This window comes from Acanthochromis polyacanthus, chromosome 20 (genome assembly GCF_021347895.1).
Source record: "Acanthochromis polyacanthus isolate Apoly-LR-REF ecotype Palm Island chromosome 20, KAUST_Apoly_ChrSc, whole genome shotgun sequence".
In the NCBI taxonomy this organism is placed as follows: domain Eukaryota; kingdom Metazoa; phylum Chordata; class Actinopteri; family Pomacentridae; genus Acanthochromis; species Acanthochromis polyacanthus.
In genome coordinates, this window is record NC_067132.1 from 14,684,034 (window position 1) to 14,709,394 (window position 25,361).

A 25,361-nucleotide genomic window follows, 5' to 3' on the forward strand; every position below is an offset into this window, starting at 1 on the left:
TGGCGCACGACTTGAAATCCACTGAGAACTAATACGATATGATACGACGCTAGCTCCACTGAACCATCTCGCTTTCTCCCAGTCACTCATAGCTTTCTAAGTCTGTGTTATATGATTATGTGCGCGTCTTCCTATTTCATCTTCTGCCATGTCACCTAAGCCCTCCACTTGGCTTCGTATTCGCCCAGTCTCCCCGTTTTCTACCCCAGCCTAATTTTAATTTTAGCCACTGTGTTTTCAGAGGGAGGCCCCAGCCTTACATTTGTTCTGCTGTGTAATGAACAAATGCCTGCTGTCAATGTCTTCCTTGCCCTGTGTCTGTGGGATTCCTGCCAAACACAGAGCAAGCGGGGGGGACACTGCATCTCATTATTTTATAGCTGACGAAAGGCAATGTGTTCCATGGAGATTAAAAAAAAGAAATACAGAGGCGTCATTCTCTTTTTTTTCCTGTCTCTCTCAATCTCTGTCTGTTCTTCCTATCTCATTTGTCACTGTGTATGTCTCTATTTTTCTGTCCTTTTTTTAACTTCTGATTTGCTGCAACTCCAACTCATTTCTCTTGCTAACAGTCGTACAGCCACACACACAGACACACCACCTACACCTTAACTGGCCACTCTACATCAAAAAACAAAGGTGCAGGATGAAAATGGACAGGTCTAAAAACAAAGCAATCACATGGGCCTGGTTTTGCTGAGTGAGTGCTGTTTTCTTGTAGTTGTCTTTTTTGTCATCAGTCATTACCATCCTTTACGCAACATCTCCACACTAACACATTTTCTTTTCTTGTGTCTCTCATCTACATGAATCTGTTGGTATTTCTTTATTTTCCCTCCGTTTACATCTTTTGTGTGTCTTGTTTTACTCTCTGCAACTGTACCATATCTTTTTCCCTGAAATATTTCCTTTCCTCCTTAAAATCCGCTTCTTCCATTCCTCTGTATCACCCTTACCTCCTGTGCCTCGTCTCATTTTTCATCCTTTGTTTCACTGTCCTCCTCACGTCTTTTTTTTTCTTCCTCTTTCTTTTCTCCAGGCTCTCGTGGCTCCTACAGCAGTCAGCACAGTCAAGAGCCCCTGCGGCCCTTGGGATCCCCAGAACACCACATAGATCCCATCTATGAAGAGCGCGTCTACCACAGCAAGGGCCCCATGAGGAGCCTCAGCCAGAGCCAGGGGCCGGACACAGGCCCCTACCGCAACAACACTGGTAAAACACTCATTGTATTTGTTTAATTAGCTAGATAAGATGCCTGCCTGATATTTAAAAGGTGGCTTTGCGGACATGCAGTAATGTCCTGTGCTACCTGTTTATGCAGTACTAAAAGGAAGTATATGGAAATCAGTAAATTTCCCAACAATGGCCTCTGCCACCTCTCTCCATGCTTGGTTTCTGGAATTTATGTCCTGGTAAGTATATACACTTCAATTTTCCGAAGAATCACGATTACAGACTGCAGTGATCTACTTCTCCTTGGTTTTGATTTTGAATGACACTCTGCACCACCACGTAGTCTGCTTCCTCAGGATATTCACAAGCACAGTTTTACTGGTCAACACCTAAAAGTTTTTCTTTTTCCAACTTTCCACCACAAGCAAAGCCAAGCAGCGATCAACATTTCAGTTCAGCAGTTCATCCATCAAAATGAGCAAGACCGCTGAAGCCTAAAATGTACACTTGTGTGTTCTTACAGCTATCCAGTGCAGTTTTAACATTTTGTTTTTCACTTTACATGCTTTTTGTTTTATAGTCTACAGTGTTTTTGCACCAATAAACTGCATATGTATTTTTTTCTTACAGCACCTCAATATTTCAAAATTTAAAACCTTGCATTTGAGGGCTTTTTTTATTAAATGGAGCAAAGACACACTTTTGTTTTACTGAAGACACTACAGGTAGAAAAAGAGTATGAATTTTGGAGAATGTCTAACATGAATCTGCCTTAATTCAGTTTTAAAAGCTGGAGCTTGTGTGTGGATACAACAGAATAGACGAATAGAATTCCTGTATTGTCATTGCACAGTGTATAACGAAATTAAGCAGCAATCCTGTCAGTGCATTCAGAAAATCCAAAATTTTAAAAGTACAGAAAAGATGTGTGCAAATATGAAAGGTAAAAAATCTTGTAGAAAAAAAAATATATGAAGAAAAAAGCAGAGGGATAGCTTTTTCTTAGATCTATTCCAAACAATAAAAACAGCAATGTAAGTGAAGTTGCACTTTTGGATATTGCATATTGCAGAGTACATACAAGAAATAATGGATTAAAGTAGTGCAAATATTAAGAAATGATATACAAGGTGCACTTGTATCTGTAAACGTGTAGATTCAGGAAGTTCAGTACATGTGTAGCTGCATGAGAGCAGTACAAATGTGTAGTTATTTACACTTTCTGTAGATGTAGTAGTGAGCAAATTAACAGTAAGTAGATTAAATTAAAAGATTTATCCTCTAAAGGTAAATCACTGGACATCATGTTGTTAATCAGTCACCAAGTAAACATTCCCCTTGTGTTAAGTGATGCTACCTTACTTATTATTAGGTATACACAGCATATGTATGCATATAGCAACACTCAGTAGCACAGTATTCTTTTCCACCAGGTGAATCCTTTCTGTTTCAGTAAAGGCTCCATTTTTGTGCTGTGTGATGGGTCCTATTTCTAACAACTGGACCCAACCAGAATGAAATGGAGAAAATACATAATAGTGAATAAATAAGAAGTATAGAAAGAGCCATCATCAAATCTTTTGTCACTTCCAAATTGTGAATGCATTAGTTTTTAATTGGCAATGAAGCACACTTGGGCACATTTTCTATCAAACTCACACAGTCAGACACTGTCATTGTCACCAGCTCCCTCCGTAACTCCATTGTTGCCAGCAGTGTATTTTAATAGGGCCTCATTGAGCTTATCTCAATGTGGGTTTAGGTACGCCATGTTAATCCCATTACGGTATCATACCCACATGAAAACACCCAAGTCGGTCACGCCACGTTCACAGCTCCCTCGATGTCATTAACCAGCCTAGCCTTAATAGCTATCATTAGCATTTGGGTCAGAATCATGGCAATAAATATGCCACCCTAGACCAGCGTTTGAGTTGATCAGTTTGACTCACTTGAAAGGAATGAGAATTGCCTTTAAGCGTAGAGCATAGCTTTTGAAGCACATTTCAGAGTTAGGTCATTGGGTTTGCTCATATTCTTGTTGGATATTGCTTTGATTACTGTCAGTGAAACCCTGAACGCTTCAGACAGTGATAGTATTGTCTTTGGGAGCAGAAATTAATTAAATAAGTGCGTTTCAGAAGTGCACAGAGAGGATCTACTGTTATCTATAATTTACTGCGCCTTGTATTTCTGCTTTCAATAGATGGGTATAAGAAAACTCACAAAGGAAATTTGCGCTGCAGCTACAAAAATCAATAGACTGTGGATTAGACCGTGTGCATTTAATTGCAACGCTTGAGGTTTACAATGCGCTCCTATGATACAGTATTTTAATAGATTGTCTCATATTGTAGGAGCTAAATCCTCCATCGTAATATATCAGCGTGAGCTTTTTTTCACCTCACGGACAGCTTTCCCCCCACTGTGCTCGGTCCATGGAACTCCGGCGGTAAATCAACACACCAAAGATTAACAGCACCTTGAACTCGCTCGGCCGTTGAATTAGAGCTTTGCCTTTACACAGCATGTTTTAAAAGTCATGTAGAAAGCATGCGTGGTGAATAGGAGGCTGTCTAATAAGGATTCATAATGCACAGAGTGATGGCACATAATGAACTGATAAGGGGCTGTGCTGACATAGTGAGCAGTAAGTCATTAATTATGTCATAGTGCCTTTTCTTTGCAATGGCAAGCTCACATTATTGGTTCATTAAGCTGGCATGGATCAATGTAATTAATGCTATAAGTCATTCCTTTGCTAGAAAGAGAAGGGAGATGGTTGTGTGGGTATTAGACTTCAAAAAATTGCAGAGTTGTAGTCGGTGAGTCTGTATATGGTGCACGTTGTCGGTTTAATTTAAGGCCAATTTAAACAAGGCAGCCAAATGAAGCTTGTAGTATTTATTGAGAGCACAGGACATGGCATTACTTAACTAGACACTTAACTATGAAGAGGAGATGCATGATGTAACAAAAGCAATTTAAGTGACTCTAGTTGTATGCACGCTTTTTTGTTATGGTTGTTTCTTGACCCAGTTTAAAAGCCAAGTAGAAGGAAATAGGGACAGAGAGCAAACAGGACTTGAAAAGAAACCAAGTGAAGCAGACACATGATGGGGTCAGGACTGTACCCCAGTTTGAATCAGGTGATTTTGCAGAGGCAAAGTGTTTGGGTCGCAGCTCAATTGTACCCATTGTGCCACATTTTCGCCACATTGGTTTATTCTTCTACAATATCGCTCTTAGGTAAAGATTTATGAGGAGCTCTCACTGCAACTCTCGACCTCTCCATCGAGCAAGAACGCCAGTAAACAAACAGGCCTGCAGTCTCAGGAAAGCATTTTCTTTGCAGCACTCTGGACAGCAGTTTAGCAACACTTTCACAATTAAATCAGATTCTGTTTCAAACGCTGGTATTTGGTTTTTCTGTCTGCTCAGCTTCCATGGCTCCCAACTCTTTTCAGCTCATTTAACTTCTCCGTAATTTTTGGGGGCAAGTGTTGCATTCATAGCGCTGCCACTGCATTTAAATACAGCTTTAGGCAAAATGAAGTTGCTACTTAACACCTGATCCCTTTGTGTGTATAGATCTTACCAAAAATCTTCCTTATATGCACTACCATTCATTAGTAGTTATTAAGGCTGCCTTCTCACAGCACACAGACACATTTATCCACAGCATAGTACTGTTGTGAGTGTGTATCTGTGTGTTTTTGCACCCTGCATGTGTGTAGGCAGTGACGCGTGGTGCTTCATTCTTGGATTTAACCAGGCCAGCGCCCCAGAGGACTGCAGGTTAATGTGGCCTATTTTAAGCGTTTATTCCTGCTTGGCCACAGTTTCTCTAATGCACACACATGCATTCTGGCATGAGCATGAATTTTTAGATACGACGTGTATTTTTCAAATCAGTCTCCAGTTTGCTATGCCACCATCTTTTCCTTAATTATTTTATAATATCCTTGTTTCTAACATCAGTCTCCCTTCTTTCATTCTCTTGATGAACTCATAATCATCTCTGACTGCTTCTGATGAATTCTTTTCTCTTTTTACGTACATCTTTTTTGTTTATTGTTTAGAAGAAAAACAACAAAGCAGAATTCTTGACAGTTTCAACATGTCAGTCAACAAATAACAGAGAATGTCTTCAAAACTGAACAAAAAAAACAAATAAGCCATCATTTCATCAGATTAATATTTAATCATCCTGCCATTAACACGCAGTAGAGCTCTAATTCTAGCTGGCATGTTCTCCACGAGCCTTTCACACTGTTGAGGAGTAATCTTGTCCCATCCTTCTTGAATTAATGCTTTTAATTCTTTGGTTTACGCTTTGAAACAAACCTTTTGATAATCCACCTTAGATTTTCAATGGGGCTCATGTCCGAGGATTGAGCTGGCCACACTAAGACCTGGATACTGAGCTCCTGCAAGTTCTACTGGTCCTTGATTGAACAGAGCATGTGCATCTGCACATCCTGGCTATCTGGCAGCAGCTGTACATTTTCTGGCTGAGAATCTGTATCTTCAGGCGTTTTTTCCGGTGTTAGGTTTCTTGTTTTAGCCTTGTTTTTGTCTCTGAGGAACTTTCAAATGTGTTGGCTTTATGTAAAGGTGAAACACAGCAACAAAGTTTCTGTCTTTTAATAAAAAGCATTACCTTCATTAGTAGATCACTGGTACTAAAATGACCCAATACTCAAAAATTCTTATATATTTTTATGGAACTAATCAATTTTAAGTTTTTAGTGACTTTTTTTAGGTTTTATTAATATTTTGGATGTGACTGTACTAAAAGAAATTGCACTTGAAGACCTAAGAGCGATTCTTAATGCAATATCTCACAAATGCATGGGGTGTCTGAAAACTTTTTTCCATCAGTGTATATTTCTACTGTTCGTCTTTCTTTTTCCACTCTGTCTCATCTATCATAATCACTACTAATTTAGAGGATAGCGGATATCAGTGAGATCTTTTTTCTTGAACTCTTCTTTTATGTTCCCATTCTCTCTTCTCCTTGCATTTCTCTGTCTCTTGTTTTCTACCTTCTCCTTCCTTTGTTCTTAAATTTTTCCCTTCGTACATCCCCGCCTTATATCATGAAAGCTCTCCTGGCTTGTATTAATGACTCTGACCACTGGGAATAACAGCCGCTCTGAATGGATGTGGCTCTTTTTCTCTTTAATAGCTTACATTAGGCCTGCACGTAGCTCAGGTACCGACAGTGAGAATGGGTAGTTTCAGTGGAACCGCTATTTGTCAAGTGCTTCTAGTAACAAGGTTGAGCTATTGCAATTGATAAGAGAAGCTATGTATTTCAGCATCACTCCCTTCTGTATCTTTAGGGGAAACAGATACAGATTATTGGACAATCACTAATCACTGAGCCCCAGTGAAAACAAGGTTATATTTTCTCAACCATTTACAAAGCCAGATAACCAAATCATGCTGTGCTGAATGGACAAAAGTCTGACTTAATTTGTGATTCGCTCATTTTACCTCACCTTTTCACTCCAGAAAGTCTTCTTTAGTCACTTCTGTTGCATTTATACCTCATCATGTTGCTGACAGAAAGCACCAGCAGTGTTTTATCCTTGGATATGCCAAACTTTGCTATAGATAAACCATCCTTAAGTGCATGACCAAATATTTTTGAGAGGTGAGATAGATAATATGCATTTTAATGAAGCTTTACAAACTGTATTTGTGCAAGTAAAGTTTTTGTGACCTCCTTTTCCATTTAATATGTAAACTCTGAGGCTATGCTTTTCACATTTGGGTTTACCTTTTTGGTTTGATGCACTGATGCGTCTGCCACTCATTATAGCATTGTCTTATCCTCTTACTCCACTCCTAAAGGATGATGGAGACTGTTTTTTTTTCTGTGCAGGTTAAGTTTTAAATAATACAGAATATTTGATCACCCATGTCCTATATTTCCTCATTAGGCAGTTTCCCGGACAAGGGATCAACTCTGTACTATAAGTGAAAGGGTGTATTTCCCCAAAGCTGGGTTATTTTCACTTGAATTTGACACTGGCTCCTTTCACCAGTGTGAAGGAGCACATGCACAGTAACAAGGAAAGGAAGAAATATGAGGAGGGATTTGCATCAAACCATTAAACCAATCTGCTTTCCCCTTTAAATCGGCTGTTTTCCTTCTGTAATGAGATCTGACATCCTAATGAGGGGGACAGAACAGAGAGAGTGATTGAGAAGAGAGATGAGAGAGCGAAAAGAAGCCCAAGAGAGGAGGGAAGAACGAGTAAAGACAAAGAGTGCTGGTGAGGGGCTGCAGTTACCGTACGTCTTCTGACCAGAAGGCAGGAAATGTTCAGGGCTCTTTTTAAACAGAGAAAGTGACAGATCCCTGAAAATGAGGAGGTGAAAGGAAAGGCTTGCTTTGATCCGGCACATGTTCTCCGGTGTCCAAATGTGGTTTATAATACTAATCATAGCCGCTTGGAGTGTGTATCTGTCTGTAAATTTTCATGCAGCTGTAATTAATAGAGATGTAAATATTTGAACATTCTAATTTTGCATTTTTATGTATAGAAACATGCATTTTCATGACAATTTGGTACATATCACAACAAAGAAGTCAAAATTGTTATTGCATAACACTGGTAATTATTATCTCTTTTGTATTATTACCTATATTACTGAAGTCACAAGTATTATTTGACTTTTACCTCTAAAATTTAGCAATTAGGATACATTTAAAAAAGGTAGATACCGCCTTGAATTTATTAAATACTCTTAAGAAAAAAGCTGGCTGGATTATTCCAGAGTGTCATAGTGTAGAAGAAGGAATTGTCTATTATCCATCACCTGACTTGTGCTGTGCAGATCAAGATCAGTTTTCAGAAAAGCAATAAATAGTGAATTGCATCTCAATATGCCACTGGAAAATGTGTATGTGAAAGAAAGATGCGAGAAAGACAGATTGAAAATCTTCCTACAACTTGAATGAGAGCACACCTGAATGAAATGCTTAAATTCTACATTCTCCTGCCACTACTACTAATCACCGAGACGCCCTGATCCATTCCTAAGGATCAGGCCAATCCAGGCATAACGGATTTGAATCAGCTGAAATAAAGCTGATCAAAATTCAATCCGTTCATCACTGTACTCGACTGTACTCCAGCTCATTCAGCTAGTGTTGCTGCGCTGCTCTTCCCGATGACAGCCAGGCTACACTGCAGACATGCAAGAGGGGAATCATTTCTTTACAAAAGCCATCCAGGAAGTGCTGACCACCACTTTCACTGTTTCAAAGAAACTTACAGAAATGTGAAAATTAAAGTCATCTGTTAATTCTACAACTAGCATGACGATAGGTTAAAATACAACTTTGAATATCGCTCATGAGGTAAAAGATGCATCACTCTGTAACACTGCTGTGCATCCGTGAGTAGACTAAATGTTTCTGTCATCCCAGTACCTCCAGCAGAGTTAGTAGTCCCTTTACTTGTCGTGTCACGTCATTTACAGGTGTCACTGTCTGCCTGAAAAAGCAGTAAAATAAATGGCAAAGATATGTTGATTTGACAATGATTTGTGATACATCACAAATGGAATCCAAGAAAACAAAAACATCATCCTCCAGATATAACTGAGAATACAGTTTAGTTGTAACGCACTGATGGACCACTCCTGACCTGGATCAGTTGTTTTTCTTTATTTTTTTTCAAATAGTGCCCGATAAATACAGGAGACTAAAGCACTTCAGCTTTGTGAGACCTTTTGGCCAAAGCATCTCCCTAGTCACTTTAGGGTGTCACTCACCAGACTCTCTGTATCTAGGTTAGATTAGGTTTGTTTGGCCAGAATCAATTTCAGCTTGGCCCCTGATCCTGCTAGTCTGTTAATGAACCTAGTGTCTTTTGAACACCAATAAAGAAGGAAAAAGGTGTGAATTTGCACTTACTTGTAACGTGATGTTTACTCCATTGTGAAAACAATTGTGCTGGATAAATGCCCAGACTGTCAGTCTGCAGCCAACTCTCTACTGAAAGACAATTTCTAATCTCAATTTAATTAAAGAAGGAAACAAAAACAAAGGAACGAGGAAGGAGAGGAGGAAGAAAGCGAGTGAAAATTGATTTACTCTTCTGCACTATCAGAAGAAATCTGGTTTTAAAAAAACTATTAACAGAATCTTGACATTCAGTGCAATTGAATCGAGCTGACGTAAATGTAGCTTATACTTGTATAGGATTTACATTGGGGCTTTTTGCTGAAGCCTTAATTTCCAGCTCAAAGAATCTGACTTACTTGGCAGATCAGCTCTATTCCTTTCCCTTGGGAATGGCATTGAATAAATAAGCTTGTATGTTTAAGGTTGTCATAACATACCAATATTTCACAAACAGATACATACTCCACATGTCTATACATAAAAAAAATAATTCTGATGAGTATACACGCACACTCCAGTAACCACAAACACAAGGACAGAAATATATGCTTCTGTCCAATCTCAATTTCATGATTACCCAATTCTCAGTTTTATCAGCAGTAATGAATTCCTAACATTGGAAGGAAACATTCATTTATTCTTGTCCTCGGAGATCACACAGATTTGAAGCCGGCACGAAAGCACCGCTGGCTGCCTCCATCAAATCTAAAGAAACGTTGACATCTGCTGTTACTTGATTCATTGTATATTGTTGTTTACATTGCATATTACCTCTGCATTCGCTGCGAGTCTCAAATCTAAAAAGCCTCCTTTTTGCCTTCCTTCACTGTAACCACCTTCTTTAGGCCCGATGAAAGTCAAGAGAGCAGAGAGTCATGATCAAGTTTATTTAGTGTGTTTAGGGTGCTACAAATATAGCTGATGCAGTTTATGCCATAAAATCTGAAGTATTTACCAATTCTGTGACAGTATAAATGTGATAAAAGAGCTATAGATGCTGGAAATTGCGCAAAAGAGACATTATGTGAATGTAAGGCAAGCTAAGTTTACTTGAACAGCCTCTATTTACATCAAGGCAGATGAATGTGTGTGAAATAGGTACAAAAAGCACTGAAACAAGCTGCGCTTAACTTATTCAGGACATTTGCTAAACTGAGATTTTGGAAGATGAGAAGTATGTTAGGAGGCAACTCCACATTCAACCTGTATACTGCGATTTCGTTTAAGGTGGAAAAGAAATAAACTCGTCTTTTTATGACTTTCACTATTGTCCCCCCCACAGCATGAGCATTTAGCAGCAAGCACTGGCCTGCAGTCCCCACTGTGTCTAAGTGCCATGCTTGGAGACAGACGTGGCACCTTGACTCATACAAACAAGTGTCCTACAGCTTCCACGCTATAAAATGTAGTATACTTGATACTGAAAGCGCAAGGGAGGGCATTTGTATGTGTGTGTGTGTGTTTGCGCATGTGGGTTTCCAATGCTTCCAGCTCAGGAACATCAAGAGCTGTGTGTTGGCCAGGAGGCTCTCCCAGGGATAAACAGACGGAGAAACTAATCCTTACTCTCCTCCACATCCAAGTAGTGCGTGTGTGTTACTGCATGTGTGCAGCATCCATGGCTGCTGCAGGCGAGGTTGCACGTACATGCGGTTGAATGACCTTAAAATGTTAGAAAAAGATGTAATACAGGCAAGCATGTTTAGTCTCCGTCAATCACCCGCATGTTTAGAAATCCATGTTTGTATGGTGATGGGGTCTGTGGGAGTGTGTGTATGTGAGCGAGATAGAGACTGTACTGAGGGGTTTTGTGTAATCGTGCTGAGCACTGAAGCGTGTCGAGAGGAAGGACATGTCCTCAGCTCTGATCACATAGTCTACTACAACCACAATAGAGGGAAGAGAGTGAGAGTGATAGAGAGGCAGAAAGGTGTTAAGGAAGAAAGGAAGAGGAAAAACATGAAATGAATGGATGATGGAGAGACGATGGCAGACAAAGAAATGGAGGCAGAGAAGGGAGTACGCTACAGTAAGAGAGGGAGGGCAATAATTCAAAGGGGAGGTTTCAAAAGAGATACGCAAGGAGGAAAAAAAGATGGGTGGAGGTCTAGGCAGAGAGGGCCAGATGTGGAGGAATGCAGATAGAAGCAAAGAAAGAGAAAAGGGCAAGGGAGTGATGGAGAAAAATAGTGACAGAGACGGAATAGGACTGAAAGAAATAGAGGTAGAGATGAAAGACTGAGAAGTTCGGATGGACATGGAAAGCTTGAAGGATTGGTTTGATTCCCCCTCTTGTTATATATTTTTTCTGTCTGGTTCTCCCTCCCTCCCACCAATCCCTCTATCTCTTGTACATTCAGAGAGGGCTTCAGCAGCCTAAAGAAAAAGTCAGCTCTGCTCTAAGCGAGCTGGCCCCTCAGCCGACTGGCTAATTGCAGAGGTATCACTGTGTCAAATGACTAATAGAGTTTCCCTTGCCGTCGCTAATCTGCCAGCAGGAGCACAGCCACGATTTGTTTACTCTGCGCCGAAGCAAAGGAATACAGAGACACACCTTTTTATTTCCTCTCAAACGCAATTTCACGCTGGCAGAGCGTTAGGTGTGGAAGGTGCAGCGTCTATATGTGCATGTCTATTGGCATACACGTGCGGCACATTTCATGATTTGTTTAATATTTCATGAAACAGCACAGTGAGTTTGCCTTGTGCTAGTCTTTGGCAAATTCATGAAAGACGCACCCTCGCGTGCAGATATATTTGTCTTGCTATACTTGTAAGGACCTTGAGTGCATGTTTATTCCGTAGCCTCAAACATAAACCTTAAGAGGTGTATATATGGGATTTTGACCAAAAATGCGACACAAATCTAACCGCAACAACTATCTGTTATATAAAGATATAGTGGGGTCCGTAGCAGAGAGCGAACTGCATGTGAGTCCTTCCGTTTGAAACTGTTGGGTCTCCCAGCATTTTTAAACTCACAAAAATTCATCTCTGATTATTTTTTTTTCCATGAAAAATAATCCTGCCATGCCTTAAATGGCCTTGATGTAACTCTATGCTGTTGCTTCTTCTAGAATGTGCAGATCTATTAAGTCCCCGCCTCTATCTATACCAAGCCCACTGCTTCCTACTGCAGCTTAAGCACACCAGCTCACCTGAGGCTCTGCTCAAACACTAAAGAACTAGTCTTCATAACGAAGTGGCAATTTGGATAATACAGGTTCAAACTGGAAAAACGCAGCCTGCAAGTTGACAGTGTTGCTACAGATAAACTCCTGACTGTCTGAATCTGTGCTTTTTAGATTGTTGTCACTGCAATTTCAACGTGGAAATATTTAGCCAGCATTTACTGCATACTTTATGCATAATATGTGTATGAACATATAAAAACACCAGCACACATGTTAACAAGGTACGGATACAAAGAAAACAAAACTGTGGGGTTCTTCAACTGTCAGTTCCTTTCTTAAAGGGGAACTTCGTTTTTTTTCAACCTGGGGTCTGTTTTCATAAGTCTTTTCATAAATGTGAGTGATGGAGAAATGAATTTTCGACATAGCTCCAGTATTTAGCCAGGCAGGCAGCTTCACAGCTCAGCTAGCAGCTCAGCTAGCGAAAAGTATGGGGCAACTTGCCCCCCCGCGTCAAAGACCGCCCCAACGTGCTTTTTTTCCCCACACTGACTAAAGCAAATCTCGTTCCGAAATCGCGCGCCATAACACTGGTTTTGGTGCGAGCTTTTGGCGCAAGTTGCCCCATACTTTTCGTTAGCTGAGCTGCTAGCTGAGCTGCTAAGCTGCCTGCCTGGCTAAATACTGGAGCTATGTCGAAAATTCATTTCTCCATCACTCACATGTATGAAATGACATATGAAAACAGACCCCAGGTTGAAAAAAAACGAAGTTTCCCTTTAAATTTAACCCTAAATCTGATTTATTTCCAATCTTAATCTTAAATCCCAACTGTGTTCATATATCTCTTATAAAAAGGTGAAGAATTGCAGTATTCTAAAAGTCTACAACCCCCGTTTGTTTTCATGAGGAATAAGAATACAATAAGAAATGAAATGAGGTATATAACAAATTTAATGACATCAAGGCACTCATAAACAGGCACCCACATCCTGATTTGCCAGGCAATATTGGCCCAAAGGTCAAGCCATCAGTCAGAGCACACCATTACCAGAGCAAATGATAAATTCAGCAGCACCCTATTTACTTAAAGTAGGAGAAGACAAAGGGGGGAGCAGACAGAAAGACTGAGTGAAGAGGAAAGTGAATTGCAAAAAGGGGTGTGGGGGAAGCTGAATACAAAGCAACAGAATGTGAAAACAAAAGGAAGGGCTAAAACGATGATTTGGCAGGACATTTTTAGGGGATTTCTCTGTCCCTGCCAGCTCCCTATATGAGCCTTGCTTTCTTTTCCTTTTGCAACTTGTAACCAAGGACATTCCCATTCAGTGGCCACAGCACAGGCTATAAAAATAATTTGACAGGACATTTTATTTTGTGTGTGTATCTGTGTGTGTTTTCCGCCTCTCTTCTATTCACTGGTCTTCTATCCCCTCTTTTTCCTCTGAGGTTGGGTGTCATGTCTCTCTGTGAGTGCACACTGACACTGGTGGTGTTAGCCCAAAGCCCTGGCTACTAATGAGACGTTCAGAAAGACAGACACACCACAGACGCCATTTAAAGAATAGAGAAAAGACTGGGATTTGCTTCTGATGGGAGTAACTGTGCTTCATTACCCTCCTATACCCTCTGTTCTATGCGGCTCTACTGTCGCCCCCTCCACTGCCTCTTGTTTCTTCCCTTTCTCCTCTGTTGGCTGGCTCTTTTTTCCTAAAATGAACCTCTCTCCCTCGTTTCTCAGTCTTTCTGTTTCTTTTTGCCTGCCTAATTCTCTGGATTGTTGTCAATTTTGGGGCATCAGTAGAAGATCTCACACAGCCTTTAGCCTCATGGGCATTGCATGGCAGTCTGAAAGACTTTTTCGCTGTCTGGCTGGCAAAGAATTTTTTGTTAACCTGATTTTAGAGTCAGGAAAAATATGCTAATGTGGTTACATCATCCTACAGGTTTCTTGTGAGTTTTTCAGGACTTGGTGTGAAGAATTTAAATAAGAGCTTTTGAAAATGATTGCTAAGCAGCAGTTTAATCGGCATCATGTGCCAAATAGGTTGGCCAGATTAGATGTGTGTGAGGGAGAGACAGAGGTGAGAAAAGAGAGCGATAACAGGGTTGTGAAGGTCAAGTAAATGCCAGCACTCAAGACAGCGCTAAAGAGCAAGTTTGTTGGTCACATAACGATGAGATACTCAACCCCAGCACTCACAATCGCACAACCTCCAGTCCTGTGGTAATACTAATGCATTTCACATGTGTGGATGAAATGCATCAGAATGTTGAATATGTTGACAGTGTGTATGCATTGCAATTTGTGTGCATTTTTCCTCTCCAGACATGTTTTAAAGGCTAATTCTCCATGTGACAGGAGGCTCATTGGCCTGTGTTAAAGCCTTAGTCAATCACGTGGCCACATATTGATCTCGAGGCTGTGTGATTTATCGCTTACTCCCAGAAGAGCACGTTTATGGGGTTTTTGCATGTGTGTGTTTCTGTGTTCATATACCTCGGTCCTAATGACAGACGAGATGGATCCCCTTCACACAGTTTCTCACAGTGTTTTTACAACCAAAGAAATGAGGCCCCCAGACCCACATTAACACCTTGATATATCACCGATCCACTGCTGTAGCGCAACGGGGAGACGAGGTGACAGCTACCGTGCCTCTGCAGGCTGCTTACATCTCCAAGCAAATCCCCATTCAATTTCCAAGTCACTCTGAAGAGAAATAGCTTGATGCTTTATTTATTTGTAATTTATGTTTTTTGTTTTTTTTGTCTTTATTGCTTACCTAACAGATGCCTCATCGTGCAGAACAAAGTTTTTACAATTGTCCTCTAGCTGCTCACAAATAGGAATACAAGCAAAGTTTGCATTTTTTTTATTGCATGTCAATTGCAGGCTAATGAGTCATTTGAATGACGAAGCGCACATTGTTTGCAATCTGTCAATTTTGTGGAAACTGAAACTGTTGTCAAACTGAGCTTTTCTGATACTTCACATTGGAGTAAAACTTTTCCAGAATCAGCCACAACATTAAAATCACCTGCATAATATTATCGAGGTCATCCCTTGTGCTACCAAAGAGCACCTGACCTGTGGGGGCACGGAAACCTTGTGGGCCTGTTCCAGTTTGTTCCGTAGATAGCAGATCGATCTGGGGTCTCGGGAGTTGCAGGCCATGTCAGTACCTTGAGGCTCGTGGTTGTATTCCTTGAGTCGTTCCCGAGTTGTCTTGCGGTGTGGAAGGGTGCGTTGTGCTGCTGGCGTAGGCTGTACCCGTCAGTAAGTGCTGCTGCCTTGGGGGTGTGTTTGGTCTGCAGCAATATGTAGGTGGGTGGAACGTGTCAAAGTAACATCCACGTGGATGCCAGGACCTCAAGTTTCCCAATGGAACATAGTATTCAAATGAGATGATCAATGTTATTCACCAAACCTGTCAGTAGTTTTAATGTTGTAGCTCATCAGTTTATTTTGCCATGCCTGCATTGCACAGCAATTTCTGCACTCCAGCTATCAAGAAATCCGTTAAATGCTAGTATCATCTACGAATATCAGTGCAGTCAATGGTAGATTATTCAGTGGATTTTATATGCTTAGATTATGATCTCAAATTTAAACCCACAACGTTATTTAGATTTTTCTTTCTTTCAATCATGGGCATTAGGCCATTTTATTTTAATCTATCCGTATGGAATTGTTTATTTACGACAACCTGTTTATCTCTGTTTGCGTTTCTGCCTTTCCTCTCCTGTCTTGTGCTTGTGCCCTCACCCTTCTCTCCTCCTTTCCTTCTCACCCCTCCTTTGCTGTCCTCTGTAGACCTGACCATGCGTGTCCATGACCAGGTCCATGACCTAAGTTATGTCCTCTGTCCCTACTTTCCCACCATAGCTCCCTCCTCCCCTGGTGTCGACTCCGCCCCTTTGCAGCGCACAGGAAGCCACGGCACCGGGACAGGAAACTACAGCCGTGGCGGGACCAACAACTATGCCACAGTGGGTCCAGGCTACACCTCGAGTGGAGGCGGCGGAGGGGGAAACGTTTATGGCTCGGATCCCTATGTGGCAGACCCTTACCGTACCCTGCAGTACTGCCCCTCGGTGGTGGAATCTCCCTACAGCAAGTCTGGACCAGCCCTGCCACCCGAAGGCAGCCTGCAGCGTTCACCTTCCATCGACTCTATCCAGAAAGATCCCAGGTAGGATGAAAGGGGCGGTGTGGGGTGTGTGTTGTGTGCATGAACATGAGTGTATATATGTTTTCTGTGGTTTATTGGATCACAATATGCAAAAGATCATGAAGGATAGGATGCTTAAAGGCATTTTGAAAGGACACGTGTGACAGTCGCCCCATGGACTGGGGTGTGACAGGACTTAATAGGTTTACACAGACAAACACACGCACACAATGGGACTCACTTCAGAGGACATTACATTGACTTAGACTCCTTTTCTGTAGACTTAGCCTTGCTATAAATATTAATTACTTAACCTCTACCCTAACCTTAACAGAAAACCTTCACCTAAACCCAACACTGGCCAGATCAGTATTCTCAGTCATGATCATAGTAACCAGCTAGGTGTGCTGCTTCATCACATACACTATGAAATATGGCTTATCACTGACCTCCCTTAAGATTAGACTGATGCAAAACCCAGAAGTGGCTAAAAATCACAACTATACATATTCAAACCTTCCGAGCATATTTTGAATTTTTCAGAAAGTTGCAAATTATTCCTCACTGTAAAATTTATTCACATTTTGTATTTTTCTTAAGTTGTTGAAAACAACCGTCACAATGTTGAAATGTTATTTCATCTCAGGCACCAGAACATCAACATGTCAGAGCATCTTGTACTACACTCACATACTAATAGTGGTATCTGTGTATCCACCTACAGTAACTTGTAAAGCAGTCACACTGTACTGCACCTCTTATAGCACTGTGTTAAAATCCTGTAATGAGTTACATTGTCAGTTACCATTGTGAAGATGAAATTTTGAAAGACCTTTCACACAAAACACTGCAGAGTGATGTATTGTACTACGATTAAGGATGTTATAGCTCTCAGAAGTTCGTGTGGTTGAAAATAATTTTATCCACCATCTATTCAATAACAAGGTACACAGCAACTTCATTTCATTTTCCTGGATGATGTCACATTGCTATGCAGCAAAAGTTGAGCCGGATTGTTTCTATTTTTTGCAATGAACAAAACTACTTGCAAAACAGGAAGTTACTCCAGTCACACACCGGTTGCTTTCAAAGCTCTTTTTCACCTCTCTTAGTGTCATGCTGTGTGTAAGAGTTTTACCGGGCTGTGATCACTTTCATCCTCTTGTCTTTGCAATTAAGCAAAGCTCACTCGCCTCACTTTATTTATATATATTTCACAGGACTCTTGATGTATAATTCCTTTAATTACAGAGTGAGAGGGACTGAGACATGTGGATCAAGTTTCAGCGGTAGCTGTCAGTCACAGGACAGGAGACAGAATGGAGAGAGAGAGAGTGGAAGAGATGAAAAGAAGAGGGGAGTGAGAGAGAGTGGGAGAAAATCAAAAACAATGGCAAAGAATGAGAAGGGGGGGGGGGGGGGGAGGGGAATGGAGTGGCATGTGCACAGTCATAAAACAAAACTCATGAAATCCCCCTCCAGAATCAGTCCTGTGAAGATGTATGATAATGAAATCATGTTGCTTTATTATTAAAGTCATCTGATTGGCTGGATAAAAATACTCTAATATTCTCCATCAGCGAAGGTTTGATTTTATTTTGCAAATGAAACGGAATTCTCAAAGCATATATTTTATTTGGTGAGTTATTGACTTTGTAAAACAAACACAGCAACTCCGTCTCATACAAGAATGTCTTCATTTTCTAAAAGGAAAAGCTTTTTTTTCATATTGTTTGCACTTTGAAATTTGTGGGCTTCATTTTTTTGTTTGTGTGCTCAGAAAATTTGCCCTGAATGCAGCAGGAGGCAAAGCAATAATATACAGGATGTTGTGTTTTCTGTAAAATGCGTCAGCCAGACTAGACAGTTTTGTGACAAAGGCATATAAATCACAAAGCAGCAACATTGCAAGAGTAGATTGTTAAGCTAAAATATGTTATTTTTGATCATTTCTTTAAATTTGCTTCTACCAAACTCTTCATCAAAACAAACGCTGAAGCAGACTGACTCCTCAGGTGTTCAGTGACCTGTGGTTCCTTTCAGAGAATCCAGTGGGAGTTGTGAGCTTCTTGTTTGGACTCAAACTGAAACAGGTTTTTACAGTAGGATCAATCATGTAGTCGTGACTGACCTGAGACTTCATATTTTATTGTGCTTTTATTTCATCACAGTTTGCATCTTGTGCTTTAAGTCTTATGTTGTATTGTCTTCTTTGTTGATTTTTTTGGTTTTCAAGTTTTATACAATTTACCATCTCCTAAAGACAGTCATTGCAAATTAGTTTTGGCTAGAAATGCTGTGATGTCACATCAGTTTATGCTCCACAATTGTCCCCGTACAAATAAACGTCAAATAAATAAATAAATCGGTAGAAATAAGTATGTCACAGAGAAGACAGAGTAACAAGGGAACACAGCTCACCAAGTTAGGAAACAGTCACTCGGATTATATAACACCCAATTACTGATATCTGATGATGAAAAAAGAAAGCAAAAATAATTCATTACAGAGAGTATAAATGCTTTTCTATAGATATAGATGCCTTTTTCTCGTATTTTGAGTCATTGCTGCTATTCATTACCGTGCAGTAGAGAAGTCAGTCTGTAAAAGTTTGTTGTCTTTGCTGTCTGATCGACTTGAACAAAGACAATGAAAACTTCTTAAAATGTAATTTAGATTTGTTTGGACACTGCGTTCAACTTCTGCATAGTTTTCTAAACATTTTGTTTGATTCTGTTTCATGAAAATGTGGATTCATATCACACCAACCTGAGACATTTTTCCTACATCCTTTGAAAGCATTTGAGACCTTGAAGAAAACCAGCAAAATATGGAAGATAGAAGGAAGCTCTGGGTGTAAAAAATTTAACAAGGTGTACATAGTTTACAGGAAAGAATTTTCACAGTAGGTTTGGTATATTTTAAAGCTTGACTGAGGCAATATAGAAATTTGTTGAGCAAATAAATTTAGTTTGCAAATACTCAGGCATATAGAAACTATTATCTTCACTGTACTTGCAAGAAAGTGTTTATTGTTGGCCCAGAAGAGGCATAAACTCACTTACTTGTATCCACAAGTACACATGAGAGATCACTTTGTTTCCATTACTGCTCCAGGCTTCGTACGCTTCGTGCACAGATCCAGACAGAGATGTTATCTTTCCTCTTTCATTTAAAGACAATGTGAGAAGATATAGTTTTAGATACCCAACTATTTTGTATGCATTTCCAATTCAGCACAAAAAGAGTTCATTTTTGTGATGAATGCCCTCCTACTGAGTTCAATAAATCCTTATTTAATTAGGAGTTACATAGTTATTCATGAGTATTTTAAAATTTAGACTTTACTGGTTGGAAACTGATGGTGTGAAAATTCTTTACACCCAGCCTGCTGTTTGCTTTTACTAATTTAGGCCAACTCCACAGGTAGTCAAAGTGCATAAAACTTGAAACGAAAACGTGTTAATGAGTGGATTTTCAGGGTGGTTCTAATTTTTTTTTTCTCTGACACTTGTATCTCTGAAAATATGACTACACTGTTCTTCCTGCAACTGCAGAAAGACAATTTAAAGACACAACAGGAATCCTAAATATTCACTGCTTTTTTTCAGTTTTCTTATGAGGTAGGGTAAATCTTATATATACTTAAATACACGTATGCTTACAATTGTAATAATTGTCAGTCTTACAAAGACCCAGTACAGACAATTTAAATACAACACTCTAGTAGTTTGTAATCAATATTGATTATCAGGTTTAGCAGTTAAATCTATCAGAAATATAGGCATTTTTCCTTAAAATGTTTGCTAAACTACATTTTCAGGCCAGCTCCCAATAAGTCTACGTATCTATGAAAGATGTGCTATGCTTCAACTGCTTCACTAAAACCTCTGAATTCTCTGTGGCTCTGTTTATCTTTAATTCTCTTCTTTTATACCCAATGAATGTGCTTAATTTCAGCTTTGAGTTGCAGTGAAGCACATTTAGATTCCAATCTTTTAATTTCTTACACTCCTTGCTATGTTTATGTACTGTACTTGATGTCATTGAATTGAAGCTATGTGTTACATTCCTCTTTGTCAGGAGGTTAAATGGCCACCTACTCAAACTTCACCCTCTCTCTTGCTGTAATTGGATCTAGTTGAGCTAACATGAAGTGCTAAATGAGTTAGCAGCTATTAGAGACAAGGAACACTCTGACTGAGGGCAGAGGTTATGTCTGTCCCCCTATCTCTCTCTTTCTCTGTCTCGCTTGCTGTCTCTCTCTCTCTGTGAGAGTGTGTGTGTGTGTGTGTGTGTGTGTGTGTGTGTGTGTGTGTGTGTGTGTGTGTGTGTGTGTGTGTGTGTGAGAGAGAGAGAGAGAGAGAGAGAGAGAGAGAGAGAGAGAATTGAATGAGTATTTAAGAGGAGACTATGTGTTTTATGTAAGTCATCAGTATATTTCTTGCTTAACTTGCATATGCATTATGTGCGTGTGTGCATGACGTGCATGCACATATGGCAGCTAGTAACACAGTTAGAGGCCATTATAGTTGCAGTAGAGTGAGCATGATAGGGCAGAGGTGATGACAGTGACACAAAGAGAAAACCCAATAACCGCTAATGGATGGGAGTGCAAAGAGGTGAGGAAGAAGAGGGGGAGATAAGATACATAAGGGGAGGGAGGAAGGAATTAGTGAGGATAAAGCCAAAGGGAGGCAGGGAGATGCAGAAGGTGAAGAAAGACAGCAGGAGGAAAATAAAGGGAGGAGGAGAATTCGGCTGGAAAACAAAAAAAAGTGGAGGATAGTGGATAGATGATGATCAAAATAGAGAAAAGTAAATAAATAGAAAAATGGTAGAGGAGAAGAGCAGGGCAGGGTCTAATGTGGATAAGCGCCTCCCTTCATTGTTTTGTTTGTGTGTTCCCCTTTAAGCTTGCTCTCTCTGAAAAGGGATTCTCGCCCCCATTGGGTTTCCTCCTTGAAATGAATATTAAAAAACAATGTAGGGAATGAGATGATGAGAAAAACGTTGCGCACAGACCTGCAGAACCAGTAAACAAATGAGTGGTAAGAAAGGAAGGCGAAAACTAATAATGAAGGACGAAAAAAGACAACAAATCAAGGTGGTTTGGAGAATCTTAAGTAAGGGAAGACAGCACATATAGGCATTAGTTCGGGGAATAAGATATACCTTGAGAGATCGAGAAAGAAGAGGAAAAAAGGAAAGGAGGGAACAGTGCAAGGCATAGAGGGAGAGAGAGATAAACATTAACTCAGGGAGGATGGGAGTTTGGGAGCAAGGAGATGGGTGGTTATTGTTCTAAAACTTGGGAGCTTAGGAGGCATGTAATAGGGCAAACAAAATCGTAAAGGGAGAGCTACAATTCACTTTGTTGTAGAAATGAGGATTGACAGAAAGGGGGGGAAAAAAGGAAAAAGTTGTAACGTTGCGATCAAAAACAAGACTACAGTTTTATTTCAACTGCGGGGATGTGCTTGACTTATCTGATCAAACACTCAATCAGTCTGAAACAGAGACGCAGCACTTCAAGATAAGATGAATCAAACTCTGCTCATTTACATTGTCTTCACCAATACAAATATATTCACCCAGCATTTATGCAGAAATTGATGTTCTTTTGTCTTGATTGAATAAAGATTGTTTCCAGTTTTTCCATTGTGGTGATACTTTCACCAAGCTTGTTAAATCCCACTACAAAAGCATAAACCAGGAAAGGTAGGAAACTGAGGGTTAAAGCCTCATCACTGCAAAAATACATGTAAAGCACACGGTTTAACAAAATCACCCCCATTATTTGCGAGATGTAACTGAGCTGCTGACATGAAATTGCTATTTACAGTTCCTTGATGTGATGTGATCTGGTGTGACATGTCATTGTCGCTGCTCGCAATTTATTGTCACCGTTCGTTGGCTCCCAGCCCAAACATATCGCTCTATTTGTGGAAAATCTGCAGTGGTCAGCAGCGACTCTGTGCATGTTTGTGTGTGCATGTTGGTCCCTGAATGGGTTTTGTGTGTATTTGTGTGTCAAGGCGGTGTCAAAGGCAGGAAACAGTGTGTGTGTGTGTGTGTGTGTGTGTGTGTGTGTGTGTGTGTGTGTGTGTGTGTGTGTGTATTTGTGTGGCATCCTACATGATGACATAGGCCTGATGCGGTGAAATGTGTCACACAAAGGACAATGTCATTGTGTGTGTGAGTGAGTGCGCATGTGTGTGTGGTTGCTTAAGAAACATAGAGGGAGAATTATTATGCAGCGATTGCTCTTGTTGTTACTTAAGCACTATGGGGCTTATTTATGTGCATATGTGTGCCAGAGAGAAACAGATTGCCAGAATACCCTTCTTGTGACCATTGTCTGTTTTTGTTGGTGCACTCCTCCATGTTGGATACATATGGTTTATGCATGACTCCACAGAAGGGATATCTGCTATAGATGGAAATTGAGACACTGGCCGCCTATGTCTGTGCATGTGTGTGTGTGCGTGGTTGGTCTGGACCATAGAATTATATTCAGGGGATCCCACACTCACTTAAGTGAAAGTAAGGCCCACTCACATCCACAGTACCCCAGTTTACCATATGATGCACCTGGGGATTTCTGCTGTGTAAACAGATTATTTTTCCTTGGCGTTTACTCCAAGTCGTGGAGTCGATTCTTGGATTTAATATAGTGTTCTCCATTTTCAGTAGGTAGGTGAAGCACGCTGCCGTCCACTACTACCAATCTTTTCCTCTTTTTCCTTCTTTTTGCTTGTTTGCTGGATTACTTTCTCCACATTTTTTCCACCACCTATACATGAAATACAGCAAAGCCTGCAGTACACTGAAAGCCCTTGTGCCTTTGCTCTTGGTATGATTTCTTTGGATTAAGGTAGTTAAAGTTTGGAATACATGTGCAGCTTATTTTACACCAAAAGTGTAAGATGTCAATAAAGCATGTTTTTAGCATTCTGTTTATTACATTTTTCCAAGTATCTTAAAACAAGAGTGCTGGCTGGTCATATACACTACCAGTCAAAAGTTTGGACACGGCTTCTCATTCAGTGGTTTTTATTTAATTATTTTGTGCATTATAGAGTAATACCAAAGACATCAAAACTGTAAAAGAATACATGAGGAATTATTTGAACACAAAAAAGTATTGATCTTCAATATTAGTCTCCACAGTAGTAAAGTAATACAAATAAATAAAAAAAAGCACTGAATAAGAAGGTGTGTCCAAAGTTTTGACTGGTAATGTACAAGAAACTGCTCAGTTTGATGCACCCTATACATACATGCAAAAAAGATTAAAAAATTAGAAGACAAAGTTTGTCCAGAAAAAAAAAGTTATAGTACAGAGAAAGAGAAAGGCCTGAGGTTAGACTGGGTTGCATTACTTCAGCACCATGGACAGAGAAAGTCAGACACCGTGTTTTGAACATTTCAGCACCATGGACAGAGCAAGTTAAGTACTTTGTTTTGAATACTTCAGCGCCATGGACAGAGACAAAAAAACATTGGTATTACTGCTTCTGTCGTGTGCTCTAACTCTGGGGCTACTCTACTATATGTGCAGTAATATTTTCCTGCATCCATGCAGAATCCTGCTAAAAAAAAAACATTTTAACAAAAATGAAAAAAAAAATAAAGCTTTGTAGTGACAAAAAATTTATCTGACTCCTAGGATTGCATATTGCTGATTTACATGTTACATGAAGCATGTTTTGCAGACCTGAATGAAAGAAAACAAGATGCAGGTATTGGTTGTTTTCACAGTAGTTATTTTGCTAATTATAAGCAGAATAGTCAAACAGCCAAAGTTACTGTCTGACCAGCAGTTAAACATCTAAAGATACTCAATTTAACATGATGTGCTACTCGTGAATATCAGTATTTGTATTTTTACGGCCAATGTACATATGTATGTCTTTCATTAATGAAACAGGGAAATATATGAGAGACACACTAGAGGGAGAGAACGGAAATCCCAAGTGTTCCAGGATTACAATGACCTGGATGACTCAGAATCTACACAGGCAAGAGAATGAAAGGCTAAACCTTTAGGGTATAAAAAAAGGGCGACTTGAATGTTTAACCTCACCATTAGCAGCTACTTGACTGAAAGACAGATCAGGCTGGACAAAAAATGAGAGAGGCCATCAGTGCTTTTTTATTGCCTTTTTGTTATTAATCTGTCAGACATCAAAAATCTAAGGAAAAGGGAGGAAAAATAAGGTATCAATGAGAGAAAGATAAATAAAGATCAAAGAATAGGTTGGTGGCTGGCTGACTCAGGGAGAGAGAGCAAGCGAGGGAGGACAGTGAGGGCGGGAGAGTGAGCAAGGGATTTAAAGAAAGAGAAAGGAAGGAAGAGAGAGAGACAGATAGAGGAGAGAGGACACACTCTATTGGCTCTCAGCACGGCCCAGGGGTAATTTCCTCTCCACATGAGAAATGCATGCTGGGATATGGAATCACCTCCAAGGGAGGGTAATGATGCATTGCCAGAACCTTGGCCCTGAGGCACAGCTGTGTGTATATGTGTGCGTGTTTATGTGTGTGTGTGTGTGTGTGTGTGTGCGCGCATGCATCTGTGTCCTGGCCGTCATCCCTGCCTGTTCTGGGTAAATTGCCCATTGTAGTTATTTTCCTTTTCTGAGGTGGCCTATCTGTGTGTGTGTGTGTGTGTGTGTGTGTGTGTGTGTGTGTGTGTGTGTGTGTGTGTGTGTGTGTGTGTGTGTGTGTGTGTGTGTGTGTGTGTGTGTGTGTGTGACCTTGGAATGATAACAGCCCTGTGTGTCTGCCTTCATCCCTGCTACAGTAAGCTTCATCCTAAATCTGAGGCCTGGGAGATAGAAGGATGACTAAAGAGAGAATGGCTGATAAACGTGAATGAGGTGGCCCCAGTGGAGTCACACTCACAGACATTAACATTTAAGTGTTTAGATAAATGGAAAAATATC

At 40.2% G+C, this 25,361-nt stretch overlaps 1 protein-coding gene across 3 annotated transcripts in view; it reads left to right on the forward strand.

Annotated features, from left to right (window-relative positions):
* Window positions 1-25,361, forward strand: part of ctnnd2a (catenin (cadherin-associated protein), delta 2a) — a 267,403-nt gene that overhangs the window by 140,475 nt on the left and 101,567 nt on the right. For 2 of the 3 annotated variants that reach the window (XM_051940357.1, XM_051940356.1), the window contains 2 exons: window positions 1,040-1,213; window positions 16,053-16,431. In XM_051940357.1, coding sequence (XP_051796317.1) covers window positions 1,040-1,213; window positions 16,053-16,431 — 553 coding nt within the window. The remainder of the gene's footprint in view (window positions 1-1,039; window positions 1,214-16,052; window positions 16,432-25,361) is intronic. The other variant, XM_022201208.2, reaches the window with a different exon arrangement.